The sequence below is a fragment of the Arachis stenosperma genome, chromosome 3 (assembly GCF_014773155.1).
Source record: "Arachis stenosperma cultivar V10309 chromosome 3, arast.V10309.gnm1.PFL2, whole genome shotgun sequence".
NCBI lineage: Eukaryota > Viridiplantae > Streptophyta > Magnoliopsida > Fabales > Fabaceae > Arachis > Arachis stenosperma.
The window spans coordinates 108,518,614-108,544,181 of record NC_080379.1 but is presented as its reverse complement, the minus strand read 5'-3'; the positions used below and the strand labels follow the sequence as shown (position 1 = coordinate 108,544,181).

The window sequence follows — 25,568 nt, the reverse complement described above, 5'->3', positions numbered from 1 at the left end:
GGTTGATTGATTTACATTCATGGAAGGCATTTAGTCATGCAAAAACAAAAGAAAAATAAATATCTTGTTAGTTCATTTTCGTTTAACCACCAAAAATTTCAAATAACCCATCACATTTTCTTTTCGTATATAGGGAATCAAAAAGTACATTGATGGTACTTGATGGGGAAATTGAAGAAGGGAGATTCGGCCAAGGGAATTTCACAGTTGTCTTTATGGGGAATGTCCTTGGAAGTATTGCCATGCAACATTGGGAATGGATAGTTTTGAAGACCGAACCAAGACCCCCATAAAGGAGGTGATCCTTGTGCTCATTCAATCCAAAACCCCAACCGTCCACTATCAAACAACACTATCAATCCACACACTTCAATCAATTGCCATCTTCCTATATAAAACCCTTCACACAATCTCTCCATACATACTTATTCCCACCCATCCCACTCCCTCCTTTTGGTCATACACACATCACCCTTCACCAAGGCTTCACATACACCCTCCTAGCCATCTTGAGAACTAACCAATATATCAACTATCCTACATGGCATCATCAAGTTCCAAAAGGCGAAGGGGAAAGGAACCCATGGAGCAGCCTTCCTTCGACGCTGGAAGATTCAAAACAGCCTTCCATGAGCTCGAGTTCGAACGAATAAAGGACAAAAAGATACTACCCGAGTCAACATTCCAGTTCAATGAAGATGAATGTCCACAAATTCGAGAGAAGATTGAGAAAAGGAGTTGGCAAAAGCTCACTAACCCGGAAGCAAGGGTAAATACAACTCTCATCAAGGAATTTTATGCAAATGTGGTTAAAGAAGACAAGACCACAACCCCCACCTTCAAAAGCTATGTAAGAGGAACAGAGGTAGATTTCAGTCCGAATGCTATAATTAGAACTCTTCATCTGAAATCACCACAATTTGTTGAGCTCGGGTACCAAGAAAGAATGAACAATGGCCCCGACAATGATGAATTAGAAAAAATTGTAGGTGACATATGCATTGTGGGATCTGACTGGGAAAGATATTCAGATATGAGGCCCCGGTTCATCAGGAGAGGAGACCTCATCCCAGAAGCCAAGGGATGGTTTGAGATTGTGAGATGATCTATCCTTCCAGCCGCAAACAATTCTGAGGTCAATATTGCTCGAGCTACCATGGTACATTGTCTAATAAAGGGTGAAAGTATCAATGTGCATGAAATTATAGCTGAAGGAATTCAAGAATCAGCCGAGAAGAAAGACTCGGGTGCTAGACTTTGGTACCCCAGCACCATCCTTAGATTATGCATGAAAGCTAAGGTTGTCTTTGAAGATAGAAATCCAACTTAGGTAGGTCTTGGGAGATCACTTACACTCCAACGCATAACCCATGTGACTCCAGCTCAACAGTAGAAAAGACCTCATCTAAGGAAGAGGATAACAGAAGAAGCACAAGAGGAAGAACCTACCCAAGAAGAAACCCAACCAACAGAACATCATCAAGAAGGGTATTATGACCATTTGGGTCACGTCCGAGGAGCTATTGACGATTTATCAAGAATATACATGGAAGGACAAGAACAACAACTACAATTTCAATCTCAGAGAATGGATCGTCAAGAGGAAATGCTAACAAATTAGATGAATTAACAAAAGGAATGGCAGAAACAGTTAATGAAGCAGCAACAAGAACACTACTCTCAGCTCACTCAAGCCATCAGTCAAGTGTCTGAAAGGCAAGAAAGCCAAGATAAACACCTCCAGGAACTCAATCAACGCCAGATGAATCAAATGAAGGCATTCAACGAATTCAGTGTGCTCAATGAAGGAAGGCAACTGCATCGAGAAGAATTTAGCATCAACACTCAGGCAAGGTTAAACTATATGACTGAGCATATACATCACTTGCACCCCGACATCCCAAGTTATGAGGAAGTTCGCAAGAACTTAACAGAACAAGAAGAGGGGAAGGTGAAACAGCAAAAGGAAGCATTGAAGAAGAAGATGGAGGATGCCGGTTTCTGGAAAAAGCTGATGGGGAAGCGCAAGGGGAATGGAGACCCAAGTAATCAAGGAGAATCTCAAGGTAGTAGAAGAACATGAGCATGCCAACAAGTGAAAGGTGGTGAAGTTCCTTTTTAGTTTATCTTTTTCAAAGCTTTAAATAAGGAAAATCATGTATGAAATAGAACATGCTTCCATGGTAGTTTAGGACTTTCAATTATGCATTTAAGTTTTATTGCTTAAACTAAGTGTGCTAGCCTAATGCCTTAAGTGTTCACTTTCACCTTTCTTACTTGTATGCTTGTTTCTTTAAGTTAATCAAAAAAATAAAATATTATAAAAAGAACAAGAGTGGAGTTATTTTATGAAGTGCATTCTGAATGTTTGTGGTAGGTTGATTAGTAAGCTAAGTTGGTTCACCAAAGAAGGAAAGAAAGCAACTATCTATCCTAAGTCCTTTGTTTGAGACACACCCTTTGAGACTAGCTAAACAATAAGATCCCAAAAAGAAAAGAGAAAGAGTAATAAAAGTGAAAAGGAAAGAAACACAATAAGAAACAATGCTAGGCATCAAGGGTTTCAAAATTAAGGCATATGTCTGTGGTGTTTATGTACAAAGGATATACTTGGATGAATAAGCTCTTAGGGGTGCATTATCACTTGGTAACTTGGATTAATTAATCCAGGATTATCAGCTAAAACTCCATTATCAAGAGTAACCTTTAATACAAAACACTTAGTAACCCAAAGAGGTGCTGGACACCAAGGTCTCAAGAAAGGAAAAATAACAAACCATATGCCTGTGGTGTGTATGTATGAGGGAAAGAGACTTGAGGGAGTAAGTCCTTAGGGGTGTCTTAACACCTAGCACCTTAAAACCAACTGGTTTGGGAGTGTTGGCTGAAAGCTTATCATAAAGAGTCGCCCTCATACAAAGCACTTAGCAAAACGAAAAATGATTTTGAAAAAGAAGGAAGGATCAATAAGAAAGAAGCCTAAAGGGATGCAATCAAGAAGGTGACTAAGGGTTTGATAAAGGCTTGAAACCTAGCGGGAAAGAACCTAAGTTGCTATGCATGAAACCCCATAAACCAAGAATGCTACTTCTATTTTATCTTCTTGTTATTTCATTTCATTCTTCTTATGCTTTAGCACTTGCTTAGGGACAAGCAAACTTTATGTTTGGTGTTGTGATGCCAGGGCATCTAGGCCAGTTTCACTGACCTTTTCTTTACTGTTTTAGGGTAGTTTCATGCGTTTTCTTAGTGAATAAGGCAAGTTTTGGATGAAGTTACACTTACACCTTGATTCAAGCAACATTTGTGAACTTTGCATAATTTCATGAGTATTTTGCTAGAATTGCATGATAAATTGATGATGCATAATCTCATGACTTTGGCTAGAGCTTTGATGCACTTTAATTGCTTGTTTTCAGGGCAAAGGAAGCAAGGAAGAACCACGTTAGTATTCACGTTAACCTAGTAAACATGAACACTAACGTGGAATGGTAAAGCTTGGAACGTTAATGAGAAAAGTGTACACCAATAACGCCTGCGAAGCCACCCAAAGCTCACGTTACTTGCCACGTTAACTAAATTAACATGGTAGTTAACGTAGAAGAAGAAGGAACTCAAACGTTAATGGTAAAAGTGAACACCATTAACGTTGGAGAACTTGGCAATGATCCACGTTAAGAGTCACGTTAACTTAGTTAATGTGAACTCTAACGTGGAAGAAGAAACGAAAGCCAATGTTAGTGACACTCACTTTTGTCACTAACGTTAGACCATCTAGCATTGCCTACGTTAACTTTCACGTTAAGACTATTAACGTGAAAGTTAACGTGGAATTGAGATCAAAGAGCCAACGTTAGTGACACTCACTTTTGTCACTAACGTTGGGAGATGGCTTCACTACTACGTTAAGAACCACGTTAACTTAGTTAATGTGAGTTCTAACGTAGAGAATTTGGGCATTTGGAGCGTTAGTGACAAAGGTGAGTGTCACTAACGCTCTCGAAGGTGGATCACACCTACGTTAAGAGTCACGTTAGCTATACTAACGTGGACTCTAACATAGGAACATAGGGGCACTAAGCATCGTTAATGAGAAAAGTGGTTCCCATTAACGTTTGCAAAGGGGTATAAGCCAACGTTATTAGGAACAGTGAGTCCCAATAACGTTAGCCAAGTTTTGAGAAAGCAACATTAGTGGTCACGTTAAGGCCACTAACGTTGGATTTAACGTGGATATATGAGGTTGGAACGTTAGTGGAAAAAGTGAATGCCACTAACGTTCTTGAACCCATAATGGAAATTAACGTTAAATCTCACTAAATACCCAAAGCCTAATTCATCTTTCTCTACAAGTTGGGCCCACTAAAGATGAGAACTTTTTCAACTCAAGATGCAAAGCCCACATCTATGATTTGAAGAACTCACTAGAAGATCAAGAGGAGTAGTATATATAGGAGTAGTTTTGAACTATAGAGAAGCTTGGCACTTTTGGGAACTACTCTCTATAGATTTACTTTTCTGCACTTTTACCATGTATTCTTCTTTTCTGCCATTTTTCATTTCTAGAGCTATGAACAACTAAACCCCTTTCATTGGGTTAGGGAGCTCTCTTGTAATTTGATGGATTAATTATAGTTTTCATTCTTCTTCTTCTTTCTTTTCTCTTGATCTTACTAGAAAGCTTTCGATCTTAATTCAATTGGTTAGTTGTCTTGGAAAAGAAACTCTCCATAATTGGATCTCCTTTGAGCCTTGGAAAAGGGATGAGGAGATCATGCTAGAAATGCTTTCTCATGTTAGACCAAATTGGGGTCTGGGCGGATATAGTGACATGTAATCCTCCCAACACTTTGATTTGGAAATACACTCATCTCTTCCCATGAGCAATTAAATCAAGGAATTGGTCAATTGTTCAAGCTTAGAGAGATTGGATTGCCAAGAAATTGGGATCCAATCACTTAAGATTGCCAAGGAGATCAATGAATGCATTGATTGAGGAAGAGATGAAAATGTACTTGATCCGGAGGATGCAACATCTCCTGAACCCAATGATTTCCCCATTTCTAATCTTACCCATTCACTTTACTTTCTTCCATTTAATTTCATGCTCTTTACCCCAAATCCCCATTTAAGATTTTGCACTTTAATTTCTATTATTTAATTTCCAGTCATTTAAATTTCTGCATCTCAATCTAAATTCTGGTTAGCTCAACTAGCACATTCTTCTAACTAAAGTTGCTTGACCAATCAATCCTTGTGGGATTCGACCTCACTCTATTGTGAGTTTTACTTGACGACAATTCGGTATACTTGCCGAAGGGAAATTTGTTGAGAGACAAGTTTTCATGCATCATGCATTGGAGGTGGTTCATCTTGGTCATGGTATGGAGTTGGCTCTTGAAAGTGGTAATATTGGGATGGTTCCATGTATGGTTCATATGGCTCAAAAGATGGTTGGTATGAAGGATATGGATTAGTGTCATATGGAGGTGTTTGGTGGTAAGGGGCTTGTGAGTATGGTTGAGGGTTATGTCGAGGATATGGCTCATAGGCATATGGTGGTGGTTCTTGAAAGTCACAAGGAGATTCACCATAGTCATTTGATTGGTATGCATCATAGAATGGTTCTTGTTCGTAGTGTATTGGTGGAGGTTGTTGCCATAAGGATTGATCATATGCATATGGCTCCTCCTTCCTTTGAGTGTCCCATCCTTGATGCACATCTTCATTGTAGCTCCCATTTTCTACAACATAATTGTAACCAAGCTCATAGCCAAAGTGAGAATCCATGATAGCAAGAGAAAAGGAAAATAAAATCAAATGATAAACAAGGAAAACCAAATCCAAAGACTAGAAAATACTAACAAAAAGAAAATATCAAGTTATTCACAATATTCACATATATACAATAACCAATAACACAACAACATTGCAACTCCCCGGCAATAGGGCCATTTTGATGATTGGATTTTTGATGGTTTAGAATTTCACCAATGAAATCTCGTTGTAAAGTATAGTCTCTAAACCAACAATAATCCTCACACAAACACTTGTTTGTCACAAGTTACAAACCCCTAAAATTATAAACCGAAGTATTTGAACCTCGGGTCGTTCTCCCTAGGAATTACAATAAAGTTTTTTTTATTGGTTATGGAGCTATGTTTGGGGTTTTTGAGATATTAGACATGAAATATAAATGGCAATGAAAGTAAACTAATAACTAGAAAGGTCTTGGCAAGGTTGTGAGAATTAGAAGTCCTATTGATGTCAGGATTTTTTGCCAGTAAAGAATTTCATAAAAACAGTCGCGTTGTAGATATAGTCTCTAAACCGACAGAAATCCCTTCATACAAACGTTTTGGTTGTCACAAGTAACAAACCCCTTTAAAATTGATGACCGAGTATTTAAACCTCGGGTCATCTTCTCAAGGAACTGCGAGGAAGTATGTTCTTATTATTGGTTATAAAGGTTGTAATCAGGGTTTAGAAGGTGAGAAGCAAGTGATTTAAATGACGAGTGAATTAAATGGCAATTAAAAATAAATAAATAACTGTAAAACAACTTTTGGCAAGATAAGGGAAATTAGAAGTCCAACTTAGTTACCCCTCTCAACAATAATGAAAGTTGTATCTTAATTCCACTTGGTCAACCTTTACCAGGGCAAAGGAAAGTCAAGGGACTAATTAAATTGACCTTTGAATCCTAATTATTTCTTAAGAAAATGTTGGGATTATTTAAGTTCAGCTCAATTAGCAAGATAACGATTATCAATTATGTTGAGTTTAATAATTGTTGAGTTGCTGAATTCTTAACCAGAACCAAAAGGGAAAAAGTAAATTTGCTGAAATAATAAAAATATCCTTAGATGGGAAGCAATGGCAACTTAAATCAAAGAGAACAATCATAGACTAAAAATACCTCAATTATCATTAATTCAAATAACAATCTGTGACATGGAATAATTCATAAATCAAATTATAATAATCAATTCAAATGTTGAAATAAATAATTGTAGAACCAAAATAAAAGAACATTTAAACCTGGATCCAGACTTACTCCCAAAACAAGAAGAAGTCCTAAATCCTAAGAGAGAGAGAGAGAATCTCTCTCTAGACTAAATCTAAATCATAGAAAACTAGAAATTGGCGAGCTCTCTGAATGGATGCTTTCCCCCACTTCTTAACCTCTGGTCTATGCCTTAGCTTCTGGACTTGGATTTGGGCCAAAAAGGGCCTCAGAACTCGTTATGAGCGTTTTCTGCAATTTCTGGTGCATGGCCTCTGTCATGCGTCCGCGTGGGTCACGCGATCGCGTCATTCGGAGCTTTTTCTTGCCACACGGTCGCGTCAGTCATGCGACCGCGTCATGTGCGTTCTGCTTAAGGCGCGCAGTTGCGTCAGTCATGCGGCCGCGTTGCTGCTGATTCGTGCTTGGCACGCGATCGCGTCGTCCATGCGATCGCGTGGATACCAGTTTCCTTAAAGCTCTATTTTGCTTTCTCCTTTCCTTTTAGTATGTTTCCTTTTTCATCCTTTAACTCATTTGCCTTAGAAAATCTGAAACTACTCAACACACTAATCACGGCATCGAATGGAAATAAAGGTAATTAAAATAATTAATTTTCAAAGCTTAGGAAACATGTTTTTCACAATATGACATAATAAGGAAGGGAAAGTAAAACCATGCAATTAATGTGAATAAGTAGGTGAGGGATTGTATAAATCACTCAAATTAAGCACAAAAGATCTCATGAAATATGGGTTTATCAACCTCCCCACACTTAAACACTAGCATGTCCTCATGCTAAATCCAAGGTAAATAATTAAGGTTAAAGTGATGGAATGTCATGCAATGCAACCTAATTTAAATGCAACTACCTAATGGGTCATGCATCATGCAACTCTAATTTATTCACTCATATATAAAGCTTACATGTAGCTAAGTTGATTCACATCCCCAAGGAGTTATGTATATGTATATATATATATATAGCCAACCCTTAAATAATAAAGCATTTTAGCAAATGAGATGGGGAAAGAAAACATTGTACAAACTTGCAAAACAATTAGTAAATTTTAAGCACAGATATATGTTGATGAGTGATTGAACCCTCACTGGATTTTGTGTTTACTCTCTAGTCACTCAGTGTTTATTGGGTTTATTCACTCTATTTTTCTTTTTATTCTTACTTTCTTATAGCTTTGTTTTTCATCTAACCAATCGACAATTATAGAATATAGTCGTACCAAAAAATCATGAGGTCTTAATTAAGGTTGTAATGGGGCCAAGGTAAAAGTAAGGATTTATGTATAGGGTCAAGTGAGCTAATAAGTGAATCCTTAATTAGACTAAGATCTCACCTAACATACATATTCAGCAAGATAAAACTTCTTTACCTATTTTCCATATTATCCCACTTATTGTTTACATGCTCATGTTTCACTTTTTATTTTTATCCCATGCGCATTGTTTTCATTGGGGAATTTCTTTTTGTATCACCTTTTATTTAGATGCTGAAAATTTTTTTTTAATGCACATGGTAATTGAATCACTTTGATTTTCTCATGAGCATGCTTCCCAAATTTATTTTTATTTCTTTTTAACTTTCCTAACCCTTTGTTTCTATCAGTCATGTTCCCAAAAGGCTTCCCACATTTTACTCTATTCATAATTTTTTTTATCTTAAGCTAACCAAGGATTCACTTGGGATTTTATTTTTGTTTTTCTGCTTAAGGCTAGTAATTTGGCTAAATAGAATATAGGGGTTTTAAAAGGCTTAAGGGGGCTAACAAGGGTGATGTAAAAGGTAGGCTAATTTGGGGTGAGTGAGCTAAAATCAAATGATGGCCTCAATCATTCTTTTGGTATGTATCTACATTCTATATTCTATAATTGGACATATAGATTAAAGCAAAGTAAAGAACATCAGAATAAAAAGAAGCGAAACACACAGAAATAAAGTTATGGTTTGAATGCAACCATACAATCAAGCTCAAGACTCACAGGCTGTGTGTTCTCTAACTCAAGCATCATATATCATCTATATATTGTATGCAGGTTTAGTTAAAAATTCCCATTATTCTCATAAAAAAAATTATTTAGGGTAGCTTTTAAACTTTTAATGTTCCTCCTTGATGAAATGTTGTCAGCTTAACTACATCATGTAATGCTATATACAAGGTTTATGGATTGGAATCTGTTATGCTCACTTTCTTAGCTTACTTCCTTTTTATATTTTTCAATTTAGACTATGCTATCTTATGTTAAAAAAAGTAAACTAAACTAAATAACTAAAATAAACTAAAATAAACTAAATGGCTAAAATATGAACTAAAAATGCAAAATGCAGAAATAGAGTAGAAATACATCAAAGTAGCAATGTATAAGTACGCAGAAAATAACAATAAAAAGGAAGAATACAGAAAAATATCCAAAATAAAAGAAAAAGAGATGTAGTGGTTCACCAAAATAAAAACTCCAGAGATGGCGACCTCCCCACACTTAAAATGAAGCATCGGGGTCAAGCCGGGTGTGAAGGAGTGTCATCACTGGTAGGGATGGTAGCTGGGGTCTCCGTGGCGGTGGTGGGCTGAGAGTCTGGCTGCTGTAAAGGAAGGACTGACTGGAGTGGGATCTCCGGATCTGCAACCTCAAGTTGGGGCATAACCTCCTGATGCGGGGCAGCCTGCTCTGTGGCTGCCTGCTGATGAGTCTCCTCCTGGAAATGAGTCTCTGCCTGGGAATGAGGCTCCTCCTCGTGCTTATCCTCCTCCTCCTCTGATGGCTCTGATGGAGTGTCGGGCTCGGAGGGGATGTTGGCTCCCTGTCTGATCATCAGCTTCAGATGGGAATAGCGTCACCTGCTGCGGCGCTCCAATCTCTCATACCGGCGCCTGTTACAGCCCTCCATCTGATCAAGCTGGCGGAATAGACGGTGCACGAGGCGATAAACCGGCTCAGAGGCGGGTGGAGGTGCAGTGGTGACAGCAGGGGCAGCTGTGGATGAAGAGGGTCCAGCAGACGGAGGGGCTGTCTCATCAGTAGCAGTGACAGGTGGTGGTCTGTAGCCCAAAGCAAGGAAGTTCCTACTGTGCGGGATGATCTTCCTACAGTCCGCTGCTGGTGGTCGCTCATCGACATCCTCCCAAGGCATATCAGCCTGACGGCCTAGCCGTGTAACCAGATAAGGAAAGGGGAGGGTGCCTCAGATGTGGGCCCTGGCCATATAATGCCGGATGAAACGAGGCAAGTACATGTCCTTACCCTCCAGCACACACCAGAGGAGGGTAATCATGGCAACTGGGATCTCAGTCTCATGAGTACTCGGCATCATATAGTTGCTCAAGATTTGATGCCATAGCCGAGCCTCATCATTCAACTACACTCTCTTGATCCCTCTAGGCATAGTGGTGTTCTGACCCATCTCCCAAGGAACAGCAGGGTCGAGAGCTATCCGTGCCTTCACAGCATCCCAATCAAACTGCATCTGGCCCATGTGCTCCTCAGCCTGTGCATAACCATCTGGCTGATCGGACTTGGCTGGGAGCTGAAGAATGGTCTCTATGGCCTCCTCGGTGACCAGAATTTGCTTTTCCCTCAGGTTTACTGCATCTAGGGTAGTAAGGTAGTAGTTGCAATAGAATTCCCGGACCCAAGATGCATTGACCTCTGTCAGTGGTCTCTCCAGAAAGAACCAGCCCCTTTGCTTGATTTGCTCAGTGGTGTATTGCTGGAAGGCTTCTGGAATCTTCAAGGAACGTTCCAGGTATAGATTTCTAGAGTTTGCAAAAGTCGGGTACTTCAGCTCACAGTACCGGTTTGCAAATTTTATAGGATCAGTCGAAGGGAGCAGTTGGTCAGCTTTTTCCTGCTGTGTGAAGTTCTTCTCCCGCCATGAGGAATCGTGCATTAGAGCAATGATGGACTGTGAGGAAGCTCCTCTCTTGCGCTTGCCAGTAGCCTTGCCTTTGCCTTTCCTTTGTGAGGCAGACATCCTGAAAAACAGAAAACCAGGGAATGGAAAAAATAGGAAAGAAAATAGGCAATTTAAACAAAGGAAACTCAAAGCGCTAAGGGAGAAATAAAAGAAGGAAAATGAGTAATTGAAATGTGACTGAATGAATGTTAAATGGAAAGAAAAAAAATCAATATTCCATAGTGAGAAAGTTAGAGGAAGTGAAAGTAATTAGATAAGAGATCAAAAGGGTTAGTATGGTAAAAGAAATTAGTAAATTAAAATTAGTGAGTTAGGAAAGTAAGTGGCATAGAAAAATTCCATAGAACAAGGATTCACAGGTAAGAATAGAAGTACTCATAATTGAACAAGCAATTTATGAACCAGGAAATCAAAAAGGATAAGAAAGTGGCCCTAGCATTCATGAAATGGTTTGGGGGAAGCAGAGGAAAACAGAGTTGCCAAACCAAAACAAGAATGAAAACAATTTTTAAAAAAATTTGGGCAGCATTCCGGCTAAAATTGGATTGTCCCGGAAAATAAACAGCAATCATATCAGTTCAAATGAATTAAAAGAAAGCAAGCTGCAAGTACATAGATATAAAATAAACATAAAAACTCAATGTAAACAGCAGCAACATACAAGAAAGCAGCATATGAATCATGAATATAGCAGCAGCAGATTTGCACATAGGATAAAACAAAAGTAAGAACAGTGCAAGTTAACAGACCTAGATCCACGAACCACAGCCTAAGCTACCTAACAACCTAAAAATCCACTACAACATGCAAGTCTAGCTATCCTAATTATGAACATAAATAGAAAAGTGACGAATGGACAAAAATGGTTGCGTGTTGTGGAACCTGGTAAGCGGAAGGGGTGGAACAGGGGAGAAGGTGACTGCGGCGGCATCCGGCGCGGCGGTGGTGCACAGCGTCGCGGTGGCGGTGGAGGGGGTATTAGGGTTAGTGAGAGAGGAAGAGGATAGGGGAAGGGAGGGTGGTGGTTGCTGGTGGCTGAAGGGGGTGGGTGGCGGAGGGGGCGCGGCGGGTTAGCCGGTGGTGGAGGGCAGTGGCTACGGTTGGCAGTGGTGGAGAGGGGGGAAGAGAAGAAGAAAGAAGAAGAGAGAAGGGGAGGGGGGTGGTACGGCGGTGGCGTCTGGGCGGCGGCGGCGTCGGGGTGGTGGCGTGGCGGCTGGCCGGCGGTGGCTGGGGGAAGAAGAAGAGAGAAGGGGGAGAGGGTTAGGGGTGAAGGGGGGGCTGTGTGACTGATAGGGTTCGCGTGGCTGGGGGGGTTATATTATCGAATCCAGGCGGCCGCGTGGAGCACGCGGTCGCGTAGTTGGGATGAAAATGGGGATGATGCGATCACGTGGGTCGCGCGATCGCATGAGAGGGGAAAAAGATGAGTGACGCGATCGCGTGGGTCTCACGATCGCGTCGCTGGAATTCGTGCTAAATGCACGACTCCAGTGCCGTCTCAGCGCAACTCTCTGTCTCCTTTTGGGGTGATATGCAATCTATGCGACGCGATCGCGTCGCTCACGCGGTCGCGTGGTATTGGGGTTGGGTAAGTGACGCGATTGCATGGGGCATGCGATCGCCTCGGCCAATTTGTGCGAAACGCACAAGAGCCGCACGATTCCAGCCCAACTTTCTGTTCGTTGGATCCTTACGCCGATACATATATATATATCACGCGGCCGCGTGGATCACGCGGTCGCATGAGTGGTGTTTTTCGCGATATGACGTGATCGCATGGGGCATGCGGTCGCGTTGTGCAACCCTTTTTTTTATGCATGAAAAAAAATGCAGAATACAATGACTATCATGAATGCTTATGCATGATTCCAGGATTAATAAATTAAAATAAAAAAGGAAAAATGAAAGCAATTAACAAGAGATAAATTGAAAAAGAAGCGACCATACCATGGTGGGTTGTCTCCCACCTAACACTTTTAGTTAAAGTCCTTAAGTTGGACATTGAAAGAGTATCCTGTTATGGTGGTTTATGTTTAAATTCGTCCAAAAATTTCCACCAGTGCTTGGAATGCCAATAGCCTCCGGGGTTCTAAACTAGACATGTAAAGCTTCTGAGCAGCTTCAAACAGATATTTAGCCTCCCGAGATGACGAATGTCAGAATATAATCCATGATCCCAAGCTGTGTTTTTAGATCCGCCTCTGTTTTGATTTGTAAGTTTCCATTCGGGCGGGTTAAAAAGTAGAATCTCACCGTGGTGACCAAACGTTCTCCGTGATCCATGCAATTGAGCATGATACCAATCCGTGTACTTCGAGGTGAAGCGTGGAACCTTATTGAACCTGGTGCACCAGTTCTGAGTACGAGCCAATTCCCTCTTACTCTTAAAGCCGCAGAGAGCTCTAAGTTGGCCATCTGTTTCAAGCAAACCATATTCAAGTGAATAAGTAAAATTATAAGTTAAGGATTGTACCCACTTGAAGCTTGTATTAGGTGGTAATGGCCTTGGAATAGGTGTTTTTGGTGGTTCTGCAAGTTCCGTTTCCTTGTGCTCTTCTGTGAATTCTTCCACCTCCTTGCAAAGATCTTCAATTGTATCTATATCCTGGTCAAAGTTTTCTATGTCTTTCTCATCACTCAAGTCATAGATTGGAGGTTGAGAGAAATCTACCTCCGCATCATCTTCATATTCACTTGGGGAAGATTCTTCGATCTCAGAGAATTCACTTGCGGACGCAAGTTCATCACTAGGAGAACTAGACTTGTGACTATCACCATCAAGGAAAATTGCTTCTTGGATTACTCCATCTGATTCTTCGTAAACGACTTGCCTTGGAGATTGTACGGTATTCTCCTTAGCATCAACTGTGGCATCTTGGACGGAGTTTTCCTCAATTCTGGATTCCCAAGGAAGTTCAGCATCGCCTAGATCTTCAACCAACTCTTCTTCTTGAACAATGACAGCTTCTTCCACTTGTTCAAGTACGAATTCATTCTCTGCCTTGTCCACTAGAGTCTCTAGTATTTCTTTCATGCTACGCTCTTCATCGGGTTGTCCACATGGAGCTGTGGTTGATCCTTGTATATTTGAGCGCTTAATGGCCCATTGGATTAGTGCTTGCTCCAGTTGTTGAATAGTTGTTTGAAATTTAATTATTGTTTCTTTTAGGTGATCCTCTGCTTCGCGGTTTGCTGGACTTAGACATGATACATAGGGAAGTGGTGATGACTGGGAACGATTGGATTGGTATTGGGGTAAGGAAGGATCATATGATGGCGAATGGTGAAGAGAAGCTTGTGAGTGTGGTGGTTCGAGGTTATGTTGAAGGGATGGTTCATATGCACGGGGTGGGGCTTGTTGGTAGTTACAAGGTTGTCCACCATGTCTTTCAGCTGGGTATGTGCGGTAGAATGGCCTTTGTCCAGGATATCTCGGAGGGTGTTGCTACCAAAAGGGTTGATTAGATCCTCTTGGTTCCATCCATCCTTGATTGGTCTGACCTTGATGCACATTCCTGCTGTAACTTCTATTTCCTTTAACAATATTAGAACCAAACTCAAAGCGAGAGGGGTGAGAGTTCTGATGAGCAGATAATTTGTACGCTTTTTGGCATTGTTTTCAGTATGTTTTTAGTATATTTTGCTTAGTTTTTATTATATTTTTATTAGTTTTTAGTTAAAATTCACTTTTTTGGACTTTACTATGAGTTTGTGTATTTTTCTGTGATTTCAGGTATTTTCTAGCTGAAATTGAGGGTCCTGAGCAAAAATCTGATTTAGAGGCTGAAAAGGACTGCAGATGCTGTTGGATTCTGACCTCCCTGCACTCGAAGTAGATTTTCTGGAGCTACAGAAGCCCAATCGGCGCGCTCTCAACGGCGTTGGAAAGTAGACATCCTGGGCTTTCCAGCAATGTATAATAGTCCATACTTTGCCCGAGATTTGATGGCCCAAACTGGCGTTGCAAATCAGCTTCAGAATTCCCAGCGTTTAACGCTGGAACTGGCATAAAACTTGGAGTTAAACGCCCAAACTGGCATAAAAGCTGGCGTTTAACTCCAGAAAGAGTCTCTACACGAAAATGCTTCAATGCTCAGCCCAAGCACACACCAAGTGGGCCCGGAAGTGGATTTTTCTGTCATTTACTCAATTCTGTAAACCCTAGGTTACTAGTTCACTATTAATAGGATCTTTTGACATTGTATCTGTACCGGATGACACTTTACACGTTTCTTTGTGTACCTTCCATGGCATGAGTCTCTAAACCCCATGGTTGGGGGTGAGGAGCTCTGCTGTGTCTTGATGGATTAATGCAATTACTACTGTTTCTTATTCAATCATGCTTGCTTCCGTTCTAAGATATCACTTGTTCTTAACTCGGATGAATGTGATGATCCGTGACACTCATCATATTCTCAACTATGAACGCGTGCCTGACAACCACCTCCGTTCTACCTTAGATTGAGTAGATATCTCTTGGATTCTTTAACCGGAATCTTCGTGGTATAAGCTAGAACTGATGGCGGCATTCAAGAGAATCCGAAAGGTCTAAACCTTGTCTGTGGTATTCTGAGTAGGATTCAATGATTGAATGACTGTGACGAGCTTCAAACTCCTGAAGGCGGGGCGTTAGTGACAGACGCAAAAGAATCACTGGATTCTATTCCGGCCTGATTGAGAACCGACAGATGGATAGCCGTGCCGTGACAGGGTGCGTTGAACATTTCCACTGAGAGGATGGGAGGTAGCCACTGACAACGGTGAAACCCTACATACAGCTTGCCATGGAAGGAGCCTTGCGTGTTTGAAGAAGAAGACACCAAGAAAGCAGAGATTCAGAAGACAGAGCATCTCCAAAGCCTCAACCTATTCTCCATCACTGCAAAACAAGTACTTATTTCATGTTCTTTTGCTTTTCACAATCAATCCTTATAATTTCTGATATCCTGACTAAGATTTACAAGATAACCATAGCTTGCTTCAAGCTGACAATCTCCGTGGGATCGACCCTTACTCACGTAAGGTATTACTTGGACGACCCAGTGCACTTGCTGGTTAGTTGTGCGGGGTTGCAAAAGTGTGATTACAATTTCGTGCACCAAGTTTTTGGCGCCGTTGCCGGGGATTGTTCGAGTTTGGACAACTGACGGCTTATCTTGTTGCTTAGATTAGGACTGTTTTATTTTTGTTGGTTTAGAGTCCTTTATTTGAGTCTAGTTTCATATTTTAAGTTTGGTGTCAATTGCATGCCTTTGTTCTCTTTTAATTTTTCGAATTTGCATGTTTTTAGTCCTTTCTTGTTCTTTAAAAATTCTAAGTTTGGTGTCTTCCTTGTGTTTTTCCTTTAAAATTTTCGAAAATTTGTGTTTGGTTTTCTAAAAATTTTAAGTTTGGTGTCATTTTGTTGTTTTTCTCTTTCCTCATTTAAAAAAAATCAAATCTTTTTCAAAATAATTTTCAATCATATCTTTTCAATTGCTGATTTCAAAATCTTTTTAGTTAACTAATTGATTCAGTTTTCAATCTGCTTTGATCTTATTTTTTTTTTGTTAATTTTCGAAATTTTATTTTATTTTCTATTTATTTTATTTTATATTTTTTTCGGTCACTTTAAAAAAAATAAAAATAAATAAATAAATAAATAAATAAATAAATAAATAAATAAATAAATAATCTACTTGCAATCCATATCATTTCCCTTTCTCCATCATGGACCTAAGTGGAATTGAGCAGTCCAGAAGGACTCTGGGGTCATATGCTAACCCCATTACAGTTGCATATGGGAGTAGCATCTGTATACCTCCCATTAAAGCAAGCAGCTTTGAGCTAAATCCTCAACTCATTATCATAGTGCAGCAAAATTGCCAGTATTCCGGTCTTCCACAGGAAGAACCTACTGAGTTTCTGGCACAGTTCTTACAAATTGCTGACACAGTACGTGATAAAGAGGTGGATCAGGATGTCTATAGACTATTACTGTTTCCATTTGCTGTAAAAGATCAAGCTAAGAGGTGGTTGAATAACCAACCTACAGCAAGCATAAAGACATGGAAACAGTTATCAGACAAATTCCTGAATCACTTTTACCCTCAAAAAAGGATGACACAGCTAAGGCTGGACATCCAAGGCTTTAAACAAGAGGATAATGAATCCCTTTATAATGCCTGGGAGAGGTATAGAGGTATGCTAAGAAAATGCCCCTCTGAAATGTTTTCAGAGTGGGTACAGTTAGACATCTTCTACTATGGGCTTACAGAAAAAGCTCAGATGTCTCTAGACCACTCAGCTGGTGGATCTATACATATGAGGAAGACGATTGAGGAGGCTCAAGAGCTTATAGATACTGTTGCTAGAAATCAACATTTGTACTCTAGCAATGAGTTCTCTACAAAAGAAGAAGTTATGGCAGTAGTCACTGATCCTAATCCTCAAGAACAGATGGTTGAGCTTAATCAGCAACTATACCTGATGACAAAACAGTTAGCAGAATTTAAAGAGATGCTCCAAGAAACTAAAATTGCTAACAAGAACATAGAATCACAGTTGAATCAGACAAAACAGCAGCTATCTAAACAGATAACAGAAAAATGCCAAGCAGTTCAACTGAGGAGTGGGAAGAAATTGAATAACACTGCTCAAAGTAGCAAAAAGTCAATGAAGGAACAATTGACAGAGGATAGCCAAACCACTATCCAAAATCCCTCTGAGGACAGTAAGAGCCCAGAGAGGAATACTATTGGCGTTCAAATGCCAGAAAAGGGGGGAAAGCTGGCGTTAAACGCCCATTCCCTGCCCAGTTCTGGCGTTCAAACGCCAGAAAAGGGGGAAAAGTTGGCGTTAAACGCCCAATGGGTAGCCAAGTCTGGCGTTCAAACGCCACAAAGGGGTCAGACACTTGCAAGTGCTGATAACAACCCCCTTAAGCAGGCTTCTCCAACCACTTCTGTAGGAAATAAACCTGCAGCAACTAAGGTTGAAGAATATAAAGCCAAGATGCCTATCCTCAGAAACTCCGCCAAGCGGAACAGGATAAGCAATTTGCCCGCTTTGCAGACTATCTAAGGACTCTTGAAATAAAGATTCCGTTTGCAGAGGCACTTGAGAAAATACCTTCTTATGCTAAATTCATGAAAGAAATCTTAAGTCATAAGAAGGATTGGAGAGAAACTGAAAAAGTGTTTCTCACTGAAGAATGCAGTGCAGTCATTCTGAAAGGCTTACCAGAAAAGCTTCAAGATCCAGGAAGCTTTATGATACCATGCACATTAGAAGGTGCTTGCACCAAGACAGCCCTGTGTGACCTTGGAGCAAGCATCAATCTAATACCTGCATCCACAATCAGAAAGCTTGGGTTGACTGAAGAAGTCAAACCAACCCGGATATGCCTCCAACTTGCTGATGGCTCCATTAAATATCCATCAGGCATAATTGAGGACATGATTGTCAAGGTTGGGCCATTTGCCTTTCCAACTGACTTTGTAGTGCTGGAGATGGAGGAGCACAAGAGTGCAACTCTTATTCTAGGAAGACCTTTCCTAGCAACTGGACGAACTCTCATTGATGTACAAAAAGGGGAAATAACCCTGAGAGTCAATGAGGATGAATTCAAGTTGAATGCTGTTAAAGCTATGCAGCATTCAGATACATCAAATGACTGCATGAGCACTGATATTATTGACTCTTTGGTGGAGGAGGTCAATATGACTGAAAGTCTTGAATCAGAGCTAGATGACATCTTTAAAGATGTTCAGCCTGATCTGGAGGAACTAAAGGAAACAAAAGAAATTCTGAAAATTCCTCAGGAAAAAGATAAGCCTCCTAAACCAGAGCTCAAGCCACTACCACCATCCCTGAAATATGCATTTCTGGGAGAAGGTGACACTTTTCCAGTGATCATAAGCTCTGCTCTAAATCCACAGGAAGAGGAAGCACTAATTCAAGTGCTAAGGACACACAAGACAGCTCTTGGATGGTCCATAAGTGATCTTAAGGGCATTAGCCCAGCAAGATGCATGCACAAGATCCTATTAGAGGATGATGCTAAGCCAGTGGTTCAACCACAAAGGCGGCTAAATCCAGCCATGAAGGAGGTGGTGCAGAAAGAGGTCACTAAGTTACTAGAGGCTGGGATTATTTATCCTATTTCTGATAGCCCCTGGGTGAGCCCTGTCCACGTTGTCCCTAAGAAGGGAGGCATGACAGTGGTTCATAATGAAAAGAATGAACTGGTTCCTACAAGAACAGTTACAGGGTGGCGCATGTGTATTGATTACAGAAGGCTCAATACAGTCACCAGAAAGGATCATTTTCCTTTACCATTCATAGACCAGATGTTAGAGAGACTAGCAGGTCATGAATACTACTGCTTTTTGGACGGCTACTCAGGTTACAACCAAATTGCAGTAGATCCTCAGGACCAAGAGAAAACAGCATTTACATGCCCTTCTGGAGTATTTGCCTACAGAAAGATGCCTTTTGGTCTGTGCAATGCACCTGCAACCTTTCAGAGGTGCATGCTCTCTATCTTCTCAGATATGGTAGAGAAATTTTTGGAAGTCTTCGTGGATGACTTTTCAGTGTTTGGAGACTCATTCAGCTCCTGCCTTAACCATCTAGCACTTGTTCTGAAAAGATGCCAAGAGACCAACCTAGTTTTAAACTGGGAAAAATGTCACTTTATGGTGACTGAAGGAATTGTCCTTGGGCATAAAATTTCAAACAAGGGAATAGAGGTGGATCAAGCTAAGGTTGAAGTAATTGAAAAATTACCACCACCTACCAATGTTAAGGCAATCAGAAGCTTTCTGGGGCATGCAGGATTCTACAGAAGGTTTATAAAGGATTTTTCAAAAATTGCCAAACCTCTGAGTAATCTGCTAGCTGCTGACACTCCATTTATTTTTGATAATGAGTGTCTGCAGGCGTTTGAAACTCTGAAAGCTAAGCTGGTCACAGCACCAGTCATCTCTGCACCAAAGTGGACATTACCATTTGAACTAATGTGTGATGCCAGTGACCATGCCATTGGTGCAGTTTTGGGACAAAGGCATGGTAAGCTTCTGCACGTCATTTATTACGGCAGCCGTATTCTAAATGATGCACAGAAGAACTACACAACCACAGAAAAGGAGTTACTTGCAGTGGTTTATGCCCTTGACAAGTTCAGATCTTATTTAGTAGGATCAAAAGTGATTGTGTACACTGACCATGCTGCTCTTAAATATCTACTCACAAAGTAGGATTCAAAACCCAGGCTCATAAGATGGGTGTTGCTTCTGCAGGAGTTTGATATAGAAATAAGAGACAGAAAAGGGACAGAGAATCAAGTAGCTGATCACCTGTCCCGGATAGAACCAGTAGCAGGAGCATCTCTCCCTCCTACTGAGATCTCTGAAGCCTTTCCGGATGAGCAATTATTTGCTATTCAGGAAGCTCCGTGGCTTGCAGACAGTGCAAACTATAAGACTCAATGTTCTCCTTCTGTAACCATGGAGAGGAAGCATGAAGAGCTTCTCTCAAAACAGAGTCAAATAGAGCCCCCACAGTCAAACTCTAAGTTTGGTGTTGGGAGGTCACAACCAAACTCTAAGTTTGGTGTTAGATAGGTTCCAACATTGCTCTGAACATCTGTGAGGCTCCATGAGAGCCCATTGTCAAGCTACTGACATTAAAGAAGCGCTTGTTGGGAGGCAACCCAATGTAATATTTATTATTTTCCTTTGTTATTTTATGTTTTCTATAGGTTGATGATCATGGGAAGTCACAAATTCAATTGAAAAAGCGGAAACAGAATGAAAAACAGAAAGAAAAATAGCACACCCTGGAGGAAAACCTTGCTGGCGTTTAAACGCCAGTAAGGGCAGCAAATGGGCGTTTAACGCCCAGTCTGGCACCATTCTGGGCGTTTAACGCCAGAAAGGGGCACCAGACTGGCGTTAAACGCCAGAAATGGGCACCAGCCCGGCGTTTAACGCCAGGATTGGCAGAAGGAGCATTTTTGCTCACCACTTGGTGCAGGGATGAATTATCCTTGACACCTCAGGATCTGTGGTCCCCACAGGATCCCCACCTACCCCACCACTCTCTCTCTTCTTTCTTCTTTTGCTCGAGGACGAGCAAACCTTCTAAGTTTGGTGTGGTAAAAGCGTTGCTTTTTGTTTTTCCATAACCATTTATGGCATCCAAGGCCGGAGAAACCTCTAGAAAGAGGAAAGGGAAGGCAAAAGCCTCCACCTCAGAGCCATGGGAGATGGAGAGATTCATCTCAAGGGATGCACTTTCCTCCACAAAACTATTGGGAGCAAATCAACACCTCCCTAGGAGAATTGAGTTCCAACATGGGACAACTAAGGGTGGAGCACCAAGAACATTTCATCCTCCTCCATGAAATTAAAGAAGATCATAGAATCATGAGAGAGGAGCAACAAAGGCAAGGAAGAGACATTGAGGAGCTCAAGCACTCCATAAGATCTTCAAGAGGAAGAACAAGCCGCCATCACTAAGGTGGACCCATTCTTTAATTTCCTTGTTCTTTATTTTCTTGTTTTTCGAATTTCATGCTTATGTTTATCCATGTTTGTGTCTTGTGATCATTAGTGTCTTAGTGTCTATGCCTTAAAGTTATGAATGTCCTAGGAATCCATCACCTTTCTTAAATGAAAAATGTTCTTAATTGAAAAAGAGAAGAATTGCATGAATTTTGAATTTTATAACAGATTAATTATTTTGATGTGGTGGCAATACTTCTGTTTTCTGAATGTATGCTTAAACAGTGCATATGTCTTTTGAATTTGTTGTTCATGATTGGTTGGCTCTTGAAAGAATGATGAAAAAGGAGACATGTTACTGAGGATCTGAAAAATCATAAAAATGATTCTTGAAGTAAGAAAAAGCAGTGAATACAAAAAAAATGGAAGCGAAAAAAAAGAAAAAAAAACGAAAAAAAAGGGGAGAAAGAAAAAAAAAGGGGAAGAAAAAGAAAGAAATAAAGTTGTGATCCAAGGCAAAAAGAGTGTGCTTAAGAACCCTGGACACTTCTAATTGGGGACTCTGGCAAAGCTGAGTCACAATCTGAAAAGGTTCACCCAATTATGTGTCTGTGGCATGTATGTATCCGGTGGTAATACTGGAAGACAGAGTGCTTTGGGCCACGGCCAAGACTCATAAAGTAGCTGTGTTCAAGAATCATCATACTTAACTAGGAGAATCAATAACACTATCTGGATTCTGAGTTCCTATAGAAGCCAATCATTCTGAATTTCAAAGGATAGAGTGAGATGCCAAAACTGTTCAGAGGCAAAAAGCTAAAAACCCCGCTCATCTAATTAATACTGATCTTCATAGATGTTTTTGGAATTCATTGCATATTCTCTTCTTTTTATCTTATTTGATTTTCAGTTGCTTGGGGACAAGCAACAATTTAAGTTTGGTGTTGTGATGAGCGGATAATTTGTACGCTTTTTGGCATTGTTTTCAGTATGTTTTTAGTATATTTTGGTTAGTTTTTATTATATTTTTATTAGTTTTTAGTTAAAATTCACTTTTTTGGACTTTACTATGAGTTTGTATGTTTTTCTGTGATTTCAGGTATTTTCTGGCTGAAATTGAGGGTCCTGAGCAAAAATCTGATTTAGAGGCTGAAAAGGACTGCAGATGCTGTTGGATTCTGACCTCCCTGCACTAGAAGTGGATTTTCTAGAGCTACAGAAGCCCAATTGGCGCGCTCTCAACGGCGTTGGAAAGTAGACATCCTGGGCTTTCCAGCAATGTATAATAGTCCATACTTTGCCCGAGATTTGATGGCCCAAACCGGCGTTGCAAATCATCTTTAGAATTCCCAGCGTTTAACGCTGGAACTGGCATAAAACTTGGAGTTAAACGCCCAAACTGGCATAAAAGCTGGCGTTTAACTCCAGAAAGAGTCTCTACACGAAAATGCTTCAATGCTCAGCCCAAGCACACACCAAGTGGGCCCGGAAGTGGATTTTTCTGTCATTTACTCAATTCTGTAAACCCTAGGTTACTAGTTCACTATTAATAGGATCTTTTGACATTGTATCTGTACCGGATGACACTTTACACGTTTCTTTGTGTACCTTCCACGGCATGAGTCTCTAAACCCCATGGTTGAGGGTGAGGAGCTCTGCTGTGTCTTGATGGATTAATGCAATTACTACTGTTTCTTATTCAATCATGCTTGCTTCCGTTCTAAGATATCACTTGTTCTTAACTCGGATGAATGTGATGATCCGTGACACTCATCATATTCTCAACTATGAACGCGTGCCTGACAACAACCTCCGTTCTACCTTAGATTGAGTAGATATCTCTTGGATTCTTTAACCGGAATCTTCGTGGTATAAGCTAGAACTGATGGCGGCATTCAAGAGAATCCGAAAGGTCTAAACCTTGTCTGTGGTATTCTGAGTAGGATTCAATGATTGAATGACTGTGACGAGCTTCAAACTCCTGAAGGCGGGGCGTTAGTGACAGACGCAAAAGAATCACTGGATTCTATTCCGGCCTGATTGAGAACCGACAGATGGATAGCCGTGCCGTGACAGGGTGCGTTGAACATTTCCACTGAGAGGATGGGAGGTAGCCACTGACAACGGTGAAACCCTACATAGAGCTTGCCATGGAAGGAGCCTTGCGTGTTTGAAGAAGAAGACAGCAAGAAAGCAGAGATTCAGAAGACAGAGCATCTCCAAAGCCTCAACCTATTCTCCATCACTGCAAAACAAGTACTTATTTCATGTTCTTTTGCTTTTTACAATCAATCCTTATAATTTCTGATATCCTGACTAAGATTTACAAGATAACCATAGCTTGCTTCAAGCCGACAATCTCCGTGGGATCGACCCTTACTCACGTAAGGTATTACTTGGACGACCCAGTGCACTTACTGGTTAGTTGTGCGGGGTTGCAAAAGTGTGATTGCAATTTCGTGCACCATGTTCATAGTAGCAAATAAAGATAAAAAGGAAAAACGAAAATAAATAAACAAGCAAAAGAAAAAAAATATTTACAATAGCCAATAATAAGGCACACGTTAGCAGTTCCCCGGCAACGGTGCCATTTTGACGTCAGGATTTTTTGCCAGTAAAGAATTTCATAAAAACAGTCGCATTGTAGATATAGTCTCTAAACCGACAGAAATCCCTTCGTACAAACGTTTTGGTTGTCACAAGTAACAAACCCCTTTAAAATTGATGACCGAGTATTTAAACCTCGGGTCGTCTTCTCAAGGAACTGCGAGGAAGTATGTTCTTATTATTGGCTATAAAGGTTGTAATCGGGGTTTAGAAGGTGAGAAGCAAGTGATTTAAATGACGAGTGAATTAAATGGCAATTAAAAATAAATAAATAACTGTAAAACAACTTTTGGCAAGATAAGGGAAATTAGAAGTCCAACTTAGTTATCCCTCTCAACAATAATGAAAGTTGTATCTTAATTCCACTTGGTCAACCTTTACCAGGGCAAAGGAAAGTCAAGGGACTAATTAAATTGACCTTTGAATCCTAATTATTTCTTAAGAAAAGGTTGGGATTATTTAAGTTCAGCTCAATTAGCAAGATAACGATTATCAATTATGTTGAGTTTAATAACTGTTGAGTTGCTGAATTCTTAACCAGAACCAAAAGGAAAAAAGTAAATTTGCTGAAATAATAAAAATATCCTTAGATGGGAAGCAATGGCAACTTAAATCAAAGAGAATAATCATAGACTGAAAATACCTAAATCATAGAAAACTAGAAATTGGCGAGCTCTCTGAATGGATGCTTTCCCCCACTTCTTAACCTCTGGTCTATGCCTTCTGGACTTAGATTTGGGCCAAAAAGGGCCTCAGAACTCGTTATGAGCGTTTTCTGCAATTTCTGGTGCGTGGCCTCTGTCACGCGTCCGCGTGGGTCACGCGGTCGCGTCATTTGGAGCTTTTCCTTGCCACGCGGTCGCGTCAGTCATGCGACCGCGTCATGTGCGTTCTGCTTAAGGCGCGCGATCGCGTCAGTCATGCGGCCGCGTTGCTGTTGATTCGTGCTTGGCACGCGATCGCGTCGTCCATGCGATCGCGTGGATACCAGTTTCCTTAAAGCTCCGTTTTGCTTTCTCCTTTCCTTTTAGTATGTTTCCTTTTCATCTTTTAAGTCATTCTGCCTTAGAAAATCTGAAACTACTCAACACACTAATCACGGCATCGAATGGAAATAAAGATAATTAAAATAATTAATTTTCAAAGCTTAGGAAACATGTTTTTCACAATATGACATAATAAGGAAGGGAAAGTAAAACCATGCAATTAATGTGAATAAGTAGGTGAGGGATTGTATAAATCACTCAAATTAAGCACAAAAGATCTCATGAAATATGGGTTTATCACCTATCCTAGTTATCCTCCTCAATTGTGACCAGAATTGTCCATTGCTACCACTTAGTTAACCTCTAACCATGGAGGAAAGTCAAGTGGATGAATTAACTTGATTCCACAAGTCCTAGTCAACTCCCAAGAGAAAGACTAGCTTTAGTGGTATCCAATCAATTAGCAACTTCTAATTATCAATCAACAAGGGAATTAGATAACTCAAGTGTCACTAATTACTCTACCAAAGCCAAGAGGAACAAAATCTACA

The 25,568-nt window shown here is 40.5% G+C and overlaps 1 protein-coding gene across 1 annotated transcript; it reads right to left on the bottom strand.

The window, feature by feature from the left end:
• Positions 1-10,379: 10,379 nt before the first annotated feature.
• LOC130966568 (uncharacterized) lies at positions 10,380-13,971 on the bottom strand. The gene is made up of 3 exons (XM_057891382.1): positions 13,665-13,971; positions 11,843-12,164; positions 10,380-10,995 (listed from the first exon to the last, which is right to left on the bottom strand). The coding sequence occupies exons 1-3, from the start codon at positions 13,969-13,971 to the stop codon at positions 10,380-10,382; spliced, it is 1,245 nt and encodes a 414-aa protein (XP_057747365.1).
• Between the last annotated feature and the right edge of the window lie 11,597 nt (positions 13,972-25,568).

Bases quoted from the DNA above. Each gene is read 5' to 3' on its own strand.
- LOC130966568 (XM_057891382.1), bottom strand. From the start codon at position 13,971: ATGAAAGAAATACTAGAGACTCTAGTGGACAAGGCAGAGAATGAATTC. The intron at 12,165-13,664 runs GTGAATTCTCTG...TTCTTCCCCCAG, and splicing joins TGATGAACTTGCGTCCGCAA to CCACCGCCGGCCAGCCGCCA. The intron at 10,996-11,842 runs GTTCCACCCCTT...TCTGTTTTTCAG, and splicing joins CCGCAGTCACCTTCTCCCCT to GATGTCTGCCTCACAAAGGA.